The sequence below is a fragment of the Oratosquilla oratoria genome, chromosome 12 (genome assembly GCF_046742065.1).
Source record: "Oratosquilla oratoria isolate Oo_2021 chromosome 12, ASM4674206v1, whole genome shotgun sequence".
NCBI classification, from domain to species: Eukaryota; Metazoa; Arthropoda; class Malacostraca; order Stomatopoda; family Squillidae; genus Oratosquilla; species Oratosquilla oratoria.
The window spans coordinates 52,193,025-52,203,957 of record NC_134788.1 but is presented as its reverse complement, the minus strand read 5'-3'; the positions used below and the strand labels follow the sequence as shown (position 1 = coordinate 52,203,957).

The window sequence follows — 10,933 nt, the reverse complement described above, 5'->3', positions numbered from 1 at the left end:
AAGGTGTGCCCTCTCCGATTACCATCAAGATTTTTTTTATATATATGAAATGCCATTTAGATTTGGCTTTCCATAAATAAGACAAATCATTAGGCATATATTCTAATTATCTCTTTCTATATATATCACAATAATGTCGTAGCACATTGGTAAAATAAAATTTTATCCCACCATTGGAAGAGAAGACACTAACAAAAACATTTAATATGCATTTCATATCTATCTGGCTGGTACAGAATGAAGTAAAAAAAAAAATAACACTGATGACTGATTACCTTTATTTAAACTTTCTAATTTTGCAAATAGCTACAAAAACACACAAGTCCATTACTAATTCTCAGCTTGTTTATTTCTAGCTCCTATCTATTTCTTCTCTCTTCTATCTTTCACATTCCCCCACTCCCTATACACATTACCTAAATTTATTGAATTTCTATATAATTGGTAGCTTTTCACTCTCACAAGCATATCCAAATGGGATTCCCCTTAACGGTTTGTTTGTTTTTATTTGATTCCATGTCTCTGTGCACTATTTACCAAAGCTCAGCTGCCTATTTTTTCAACAGTATTCTCTTTGGTTAAAATGTTGTTATTCTTGAAGAGTAGGTCTTTGTAGGAAAATCTACTGATTTCTTTTTCTTTTTCTAATACAATTTGATACATGAAAAAAAATGGAATCGTATCAAGTATTCACAATTATCAGGCCACCAGGACTATTATATTTGGGCGGTGAAACTGATACATGCTTCTTGATTTAATTCACTCAACTGAGCAAGTATTGGTGATGAATAACCATCACAGTACAATCTCAAAGCTACACATGAAATTAAGAAATTGCACATAAGGTCATTGACAGATTCTCAAAATCACACTTTTCTCTGGTTTTGAATTATAAAATTATACAATAAAATTATCTAATTGGAAAAAAAAAAAATCATCTTGAATACCTTATGTGCACATAATTTTTTCCCCTTTGTGCATTTGTTGTAAAGCATGTGTGCATGCCTACAGGCACACAGCTTTTAGGGTACATCATTCATTGCACAGGTCTAGAATTTTTAACAAGTGTGAGTCACCATGTGACATTTGAGAGACCTCTTTTGTGAGAAAGCTGAACCACACAGGTCACACTGGAAAGGCTTCTCTCCTGTGTGGGTCCTCATATGCTGTGTGAGAGAATGCTTTAGTGAAAAAGCAGAATTGCACTGGTCACACTGGAAAGGCTTCTCTCCTGTGTGGGTCCTCATATGTGCCGTGAGATGACCCTTTACTGAGAAAGCAGAATCACACAGAGCACACTGGAAAGGCTTCTCTCCTGTGTGGGTCCTCATATGTCTTGTGAGATGACCCTTTACTGAGAAAGCAGAATCACACAGAGCACACTGGAAAGGCTTCTCTCCAGTGTGAGTCCTCATATGTCTTGTGAGACCATCCTTTACTGAGAAAGCAGAATCACACAGAGCACACTGGAAAGGCTTCTCTCCAGTGTGAGTCCTCATATGTCTTGTGAGACCATCCTTTACTGAGAAAGCAGAATCACACAGAGCACACTGGAAAGGCTTCTCTCCTGTGTGGGTCCTCATATGCACTGTGAATTGACCCTTTTGTGAAAAAGCAGAATTGCAGAGGTCACACTGGAAGGGCTTCTCTCCTGTGTGGGTCCTCATATGCTCTCTGAGACTACCCTTTTCTGAAAAAGCAGAATTGCAGAAGTCACACTGGAAAGGCTTCTCTCCTGTGTGGGTCCTTATATGCTGTTTGAGAGAATACTTTTTAGAGAAAGCAAAATCACATATGTCACACTGGAAAGGCCTCTCTCCTGTATGGGTCCTCATATGCTCTCTAAGATGACCCTTTTGTGAAAAAGCAGAATTGCAGAGGTCACATTGGAAAGGCTTCTCTCCTGTGTGGGTCCTCATATGCACTGTGAATTGACCCTTTCGTGAAAAAGCAGAATCGCACAGAGCACATTGGAAAGGCTTCTCTCCTGTGTGGGTGCTCATATGCTGTGTGAGGGAAACCTTTAGTGAGAAAGCAGAATCACAAAGGTCACACTGGAAAGGCTTCTCTCCTGTGTGGGTCCTCTTATGCGATGTGAGATTACTCTTTACTGAAAAAGCAGAATTGCAGAGGTCACACTGGAAAGGCTTCTCTCCTGTGTGGGTCCTCATATGCTTTGCTTTTTTGAGAAAGCAGAATCACAGGTCACACTGGAAGGGCTTCCTCCTGTGTGGGTCATCGCATGACTTTTGAGGTGAATTTTGTTCCATTTGAGATCACCCTTTTCTGTGAAAGTAGAATCGCACAGGTCACTTTGGAAAGGCTTCTCTTTAGTATGGTTCATCAAACAATATCTAAGATGATTTGTGATATAGCTGTTTTGCAGATGTAACACTGGGTCCTTATCATTGTATTACATGTATGGAATTTACGGATAGCTCTTCCAAAGATATGGTGATAGGTACCCTCATCCTGGACAAAAAGAAAAAAAAAAAAAAATTATAATAATAATAATGATACACTGTAATAGGGTGGTGGATGCTTCATACACATAGAATCTCATACTCAAATCCGTTTGTACCTAAACAAAGGCCTTGTAGTTGCCAACACCTAACATAAAATAGATAGAAATGTTGTGCTATGAAATATTGCATTCTACTTTTTCATTAAAAATAAGCTAAAAATCACCCAAAGCCTACATGCATACTCACCCCACTATGACTCGAATGACTCAAATTTTGTTCTCGGTTTTTCCTCAAGTCACGAGATTTGGAAATGGAGAATGACCTAACAGCTGCCACAGCAGTCATATTTTGATATAACTCAATAACATTCCATGTTTCAACTCATTAGATCTGAATCTAAATAGGACCTACTCTAGTAAGGTTTATTCAGTTCATGTCACTCATCTGACTCAAATAAGTGATGCAAGTCACATCCCTTTAAATATACTGGTAAATAGTGTACCTGTGTTATTAAGTACACCATAACAAATACGATTAAGCAAAAAAAATGTAGAGGTGTTTTCCATATTTCTTTCTTTTCACATTTAGTAAAATACCTGTTTGTCTAATAGAAAAAAATCAGAGATACCTACTAAAACAATTTCAACAATCATGACATATTATTTGGTAAATAGAAATGCTAATGTGTCACATACCAATCATAGCACATTAGAAAGTTTAGGAACGGAGTGCTTTAGGGCCCAGTCCTTTCCCCCACCTTTAACCTATACATGCATGATATACCCACGTACCACACCTCACAAATACAAATCTCTTCCTACAAAGATGTGATAATTACATGCACACACCATATGGCACAAATACTCAAAATGGGAAGAAATGATAAGTGGTGTTCCACAAGGGTCAGTACTGGCTCCAATCATGTTTGCCATATATGCAAACGACATGGACAAAGGAGTTGAATGATATATGAATTTCTTTGCAGATGATGCAAAAATATTAAAGAAAGTACCAACAAATGAGGACTGTGACTCATTACAATCAGACCTGGACACAATCTGGAAATGGACTCAAAAGTGGGAGGTGAACTTTAACATCATGAAGTGTAGCGTAATGGAGTTTGGTAAAAGCAAAAGGAGAATTAAAAAAAATACAGAATTGGTGAAAAAAAAGTGCACTAGGAAAGGGACCTTGGAGGGATAATCAGCAATGATATGACACCGAATAGACATATAAACAAAATAGAAGGTGAAACATACAACCTACTAAGGTCAATGAAAGTGGCATTTGATTACTTGGATGAAGAAATAATAAAAATATATTAGTCACATTGATTAGACCAAAATTGGAATATGCAGTACTAAAAAGAATATAAGGAAACTTGAAAGAATACAGAGAGCAACAACAAAGTTGACACCAGCTCTTTCCAAATTAACATACGAATAAAGATTATTGAAGCTAGAACTACCAACACTAGAGCAAATAAGAGAAAGAGGTAATCTTCTGACTATATATAGAATCATGAAAGGAATGGAAATCCTTGACAGAAAAGATTTACTAAAAATGACAATGGAAAAACAAGAGGTTATGAAAAGAAACTCAAAAAGGACAACTATAGAAGAGATAGGAAAAAGAATAGCTTCCTTCACAGAATGCTGGATATATGGAATAACTTAGATGAAAAAACAGTGTGTGCAAATATTATTCATGATTTTAAGAATAAACTTGATGCTGAAAGATACAAAGACGGGTCACCACGAGCATAGCTCCCTTCCTGTATAATACAACTAGGTAAATATATAGCCAAAGAAGTACAATAGCCATACCTACACATTCAACACCTGTCTCACCACAAATACACTCAAAATAACCTCAACCAAATCCAAAGCCATATTTCCCACCAACTGGTTAGCGCTGGTCCTAAAACACTTCCTTGTGGTATCCCACTTAACACTTCTTTCCATTCATTCTTCTCCATTAACAATAACTCTTTGCTTTCTTCCAAGTAAGAATGTCTCAAGCCATCTGTATATTTGTACAGTTATTCCATACATTTTTAGTTTGGTCAAAAGTCTGTTGTGGTGGACTGTGTCAAATGCACCTTAAGTACTTCTAGAGTTGTGGGACACCCTTCAATAAATCTGTACCGTTTGTTGCTTAGCAAATTATTCTCCTTCATATGATTAAGTACATAATATGAATATCTTTGCAATATATTACAAGTAATGCATGTGAGACTTATTGGTCTGTAGTTTTCAGCTCTTCTTTTATTACCCTTTTTAAAAATTGCACTTATATTGGCTGTCTTCCAGTCCATTGGTATTCTGCTGCTCTGGAGTGTTGTTGTAAATAATAGATAGAGCCTCACTTATCTCATGGCTCATCTCTCATAGCACTCTTGGATGAATTGAGTCAGATCCTGGTGACTGTCAATTTTCAAGTTTGTCAGATGTTGCAGCACTACTTCCTGTGATATCTCAACTTGGTTGAGCTGGCTAATTTCTGGAACTCACTGCTCAAAGGTCAGATCATCAGTATCACTTTCCCTAGTAAAGACTAATGAAAAAAAAAAAAAAAAAAAATGGGTAATGTTTGTTCTTTCTCTATATCAATTGTGTACAGAATCTTACTCCTTTCAATTTCATCCTCAAGATCAGAAATGTTAGTTGTAGTATTCAGCTTACTCTTGACATACTTCCAAAATTTCTTAAGATTCTTTTTTGCTTCTTGTGCTACACAATTTTCTATCTCCTATTATTACATAGGTAGCAATTTCTTAACTTTATTTCGCTGCCTCATGTATTTCTTATATTTGTTATGATATTGAATTTCCATGTATCTTTGCCAACATCTGTGTTTCTTATATATTCTATATTATGTCTAAATTAGATTTGTCTTTCATTGCTGAAAGTTCAGAGAATACTTTAGTTGGTGTGTCCCTTGTCACCGTTTCTTTTTCTCCTTGAACAGCAGCCACTGATGTTCTAAGCCATCCGCTTCCCTAATCTGGTGCACCCATTCTTCTGACACATAAGTCTTCATGGCAGAGCAGTCATCTTTGTCATATAGGTATGTTTTACAAATATTTCTATATTGTTTAGTATAGCAGTTGTAGTTAATCTCGAGCATATTGTGGTCGCTCTTGCCTAGTGGTGCTGTAATCTCAACACCATCTACCATATCTTCTTCATTTGTAATTACAAGATCTAGCAAGCTTGGTATATTTGTTCCTCTGCCCCTTGTAGCTTTTTTGACATATTGATATAAATATGCATACCATAGGACCTTCACAAAACAAAATTCACTAGTGTATTCTCCTCTTGGTGTGGTCCAATCTTCCCAGTTAATCCTTGGATAGTTAAAGTCCCCTATTGGAAGAATGTAAGAATACTCAATATTTGCTAGTCCTTTTAACATTTGCATCAGACTTTCTTCACCTTCATTAGTAATTGCAGGACTCTTGTATATTACATCGATCAAAAGGTTATCGCCATCTCCCAACTGTGTAGAGTGGCCCATAGTGATTCATGGAATTGTATTGTATCAGTCTTTTGCATAGATATAATATTTTGCATACATAATAACCCCTTTACCCATTCCCTGTGTAAGGTCTTGGTTTAGCAATTCATACCCTTGTATTTGAATTTTAGCTTTAGTCAATTTAGATCTGGTACTCTTAGGTTTCACTTCCACTATTGCTATTATATATATATATTTTTTCATTCTTAACTTAGTTTCTCCATTTTGTTTATCAATGATTCTGCATTTGTATACCAGAATAAAAATTTCTGTGTATTAGTTATCCTAAGTCTGATGCTTGATGATTTTGTTGTTAGGTTTGGTGCTTCCTGATTTTTTTTTTTTATCCACATGTATCCTGGAGGCCCTTGTACTGCACAAAATATTTCCTGATGCATCATTAACTTCCCGTTCTTTTCCCTGCTCTACCAGATCCTTCAGTTCAGCTCTCTGAGTAGGAGACAAGTCTTGTTGCTTATATATTTTACTGTATTCTTCCATTTCTGTAGCCATTTTCAAATTTCTTAGTACCTCGATCTTTGTTATTAGACTTTCAAAACCAGCAAGTAATGGACATGATTTTATCTAGGCTGCAGTTTTATTTCCACTCTTCTTTCCCAAGTGGAATGCTATTAGAATATTGTTATTACTGATGCTCATCCATATACCAATGCGACACATTTCCATTATAGATTTCCGGTCTTCCTCCGATCTTTTTTCACCATTGTTATCTCTGGTTTCTGGCACACCATACATTATAAGATTGCATTTCCTGGATTCCTCATCCCTGAATATCTTGATTAATTCTTGTTCACTATGGCTTACAGATACTTCTTGATTTTGTCCACTACCTACTTTTTTGTTCCAGTTCTTCATTTCTTTTAATCATCAATTACATATCATGTAATCTTTTGTCCACTTCCTTTAATAACTTTAGTGTTAACTATTTCAGTAATACCTTCAAGTTGTTCCTTTTCTTCTTGCTCAAACCTAGCTTGTCTCTCAAGTAGTTTAACTTGCTTCACTACTAGGGTCTTAACTGGTTGCTGTATATTCCCATATCCTATTTTACATTGAGTACAGTGCCTATTCACTTGATCCCCAACCTTGTTCTCAATCTCTGTGATGGCCTCTTACGTATGAAAAACAGAAAATTATCAGCATCAAGAGATCTTTCTTTCTCATGGTTTGTCCTCCAATATAGCAGCATATTTATGATTACGTCACTCACAGCGGTCAATAGGTCACATGACCTGCATCCAGAATCTAAGATTACACTAGGGAACGTATAATGGACATTTTTAAGGCATGCATACCTAAACAATATAGCAATAGAAAGTCAAATATCAAGTTTGTAAATTATGATACATCAACATAATACATGTTTCTCTGGGCAGAAATCGATAACAGAAAATATGCCAAAAGTGGTACACTATTGAATGGAGCTGTGACGAGTACTTGAGACACCATCCTTATTTTGATAGATGAGGCAGTAAAAGAAATTAAAGTATGATAACTTCATCTAACCTAACCTGCATTTAGTAATATGGTACCTGTAATGCTAGAGATCATCAGGGTTGTTATCATCAGGGAGGTTGACGGCTGGTTTTAACATCCAATGAGACTGTAGGGTGTTGAGGAGCTTCACAGCTTCAGGAATAACATGAAGCTCAGCTCCATAGAATGGTTTCAAAAATATGATGTCACTTGGAGTGGGAGAAAACCCAGTACACAATGTAGTCATCACCATCATCAAATTGACATTGACGGGACTGGACAAATGACAGTAAGGCATCTCAAATCTATTGTCACAGCTCCATTAGGTAGTGCATTTGCTTTAAGCAAGGTTTTTTGTTATTTATATCCACCAAGAAAAATATGTATTATGTAGATGTTTTATAATTTACAAGATTTATTTCTAATTTCCTATTCCTATAACATTTTGATGTACACTTCTAAAATAAACCAGCATAACTACTCAGAGTATAGTGTAATGCAATGACTTGGGCTTCTGGAGTCAATATAAAGATTTTACTTGCAAGAATATCAGTGCATGCTAAATTCAGAGTGAATTTTATCAATTATTTTCAGACAGAGGTAGACAAGATGGAGCTCCATACCCTAATAAGAATGTAATAACTATGTAAGCAAACACTATACACATGTTGATAAATATAAAGATGATTGCCAGTCTCAATTTATATTTGAAATGGCTACTGACATTAAATTGCAGTATTTATATATAGGCCTCAAAATACTCAAAATCATGATAAGAGCTAGCCAATGATAGGTAACAATTGTAGCTATGAGACTAGTGAAAAATCTTTATACAAAGATTTTTGCCAACTTCAATTTACTAAAAATCACTACCAATATTACTATATTAGCGATATTTACATGTGGGGTTCAGAATACTCAATGGTAAGAGCTAGCCAGTGATAGAGGTAAGAAATGCAGTTGTCAGATCTGACTTGACCTAATCCCTTGATTAATACAAAAATGTTTGCCCATAATCCCATTTTCTTTATATATATATAACTACTGGTGTTACCATAAATTTCCGGTACTTATATCTAAAGTACAAAATACTCAGAGTGATAAGAGCTACTCAGTTATATGGGTAATTACCGCTGTGAAACTGGCAAACGTCTTGATAAATACCAACACGTTTACCACTGTGTTCAGAATCCCAAATACACTGCCAAACGGAAATTGAAGTGTAACAAATGTGAACACACTATGGATGTACTTTGGCTACCTTACCCTTAAATAGCTGCACTTACGAATTTAAGAAGAAAGCACATTTGTTTGGCCTATGCAAAGCACAACCACGAAAAAGGGACCTTCAAATAGCTGAGGGGGTGATAACTCAAGTCTCGACGGGTTATGTTGTCATATGTAAACAAACATGGGTGCTATTAGCACCCCCTCGGCAATGGACATCGTACGATGGTGTCGTTCTACCATTCCTTTTTTACGCTCTGCCATTAAGCAGAAGTGTCTCATACTCCACTATCAAGCACTTTTAAGATTATGCTCTTTGGATAAAATCAAGACCAGAAAATGCTAGAAACGTGCATTTTAGTGTTCTAACTTCTTCTAAGTTATAATTTCCTACATGAAAAAAAAAAAATAAACCCAAAACCTTCTCAGTACATCATACATTACAGTGGTGGTGGTGGTGAGCTCTGGTGTAGTGTGGTGGCATGAGCGTAACTTGGTTTTCTTCCATAGCAATATTTCCCAAAACGACAACATAGCATCCCTTCTTGTTTGATGAATGAAACACAGTAAAATATCTTTATTTGTTGTACCTTTTTACTTATGCTACATTATTTAAGCAGTGTACAAAAGATATGCCGTAAATTTTTAAAGGAACCCGTCCACATTGAGAACAATTCAAGATAGTGAATGAAGAAGGATCTGACAAAACACAGATATTTCTTCCATCTCCAAAGCAATTCCACGGTACCTTGAGGCACTCCTCTTCACCTAAACTGGATACACACACACACACACACACATATATATATATATATATATTATATATATATATATATATATACACATACATATATATAGTTTCCTAAACGTAAGTATTCTATCAATGGCTGTCAAAAAAATAAGTCTAGTCACAACTGAGTGCATCTATCAACTTCTACGAATTCACAGAATTCCTTTAACTGCTCTTTTAGTTGAGGCGATGAAATGGCCATACACTTTGACCACAATATTTTCAGCGTCATTTTACAGTTACGCTGGAGCAAGTATTGTTGCATTATTGTGCAAAATATGGACAAGAAAGTTTACAGTTACTTTATTCAGATCCAGACTTAACGTCTCTTGTTTAAATAGTGTTTTTATGGCCTCTGGCAATTCATTGTCAAGTAACAGATGGTGCACTCTCTTCTCAAAATGAAAGTATCTCGTTAGAAGTTTTGGAAAATATTTTGTTGCACCTAAGTTTGAAGGATCAGCTGCTATTGAAAAGGGCAAACCACGTACTTTGGTATACGCTACATATGTTTTTTTTTTATAGAATACAGTGCTAGAATATTTTCACACTCAGATTTTATCTTAGTTTTCCCATATACTATATCCATCAATATTAAGTCACTATACATTTCTTCGTCAACTTTACTCCACAGTCAAGACTTGTGTGTGACTGATAATGTTTCATAGCATGGTACACACACTTGACATAGTTCCGCAGACATTATTTTGTTATCCCGAGATGACCAAGCTGGCCGGATAAATGACAACAATGACGGTCCGTTGCTATTACGAGTGTTAGCTTTGTTTATCAGTGGCACTACTACCTGCGTGCCGTTCGACTGCATGTTTTTCCTGTGCCGCTAATACCCACACCACAGGGGCACAGTGTACAAAGTGCATGGAATTCACCATTTCTGGCTTTAGCAATAATTCCAAATTCTTTGGCTCATTCACGGTTATATGCAGTATTTATTTTCGCCATTTATTTGGGGGCTTATATACCATAATCTAATTAAAGCACGAATAAAAACAATTAATCCCCATTGCTACCTTTGATAGATTAACCGTCTATGGGACTCAAGAGTCGGAATACGACTCCGACGTGTACTTCATTCAAGGTAAAACGAATATTATAAGGTACGTTAGCGGGGGGGGGGGGAGAGCCAGAAAACCTCTCCACTGCGCAGGTAGATGATGACGCCAACGGAAATATCGAGACCAGGGTTCCGCTGGTCGAGAGCTGTCAGTCACTCACACACCACTGTATGGAGCGAAGCTCCATCTTCTGATTAAAGGGGTGGCTAAGGCAGACAAATAACATATAAAAATGCCAACATTTTGTATAGTGCAGAAGTGCAATGTCGTTAGACTGAGAGGTTATAAAAATATACATTTCTTTTCATTACTCAAAGATAAAGAACTTAGAAAGAAATGGATTGCATTATGTGGCACAC

General features: G+C 36.3%; 1 protein-coding gene across 2 annotated transcripts; it reads right to left on the bottom strand.

Annotated features, from left to right (window-relative positions):
- Positions 1-261: 261 nt before the first annotated feature.
- LOC143031748 (uncharacterized) lies at positions 262-8,919 on the bottom strand. 2 transcript variants are annotated; one of them, XM_076195981.1, is made up of 2 exons: positions 8,748-8,919; positions 262-2,472 (listed from the first exon to the last, which is right to left on the bottom strand). In XM_076195981.1, exon 2 carries the CDS (start codon positions 2,169-2,171, stop codon positions 1,059-1,061), a length of 1,113 nt encoding a protein of 370 aa, XP_076052096.1. In that variant the 5' UTR covers positions 2,172-2,472; positions 8,748-8,919; the 3' UTR covers positions 262-1,058. The 2 variants fall into 2 exon arrangements, with proteins under 2 accessions (XP_076052096.1, XP_076052094.1); XM_076195979.1 differs by having other exon boundaries at positions 8,768-8,919.
- Positions 8,920-10,933: the final 2,014 nt, after the last annotated feature.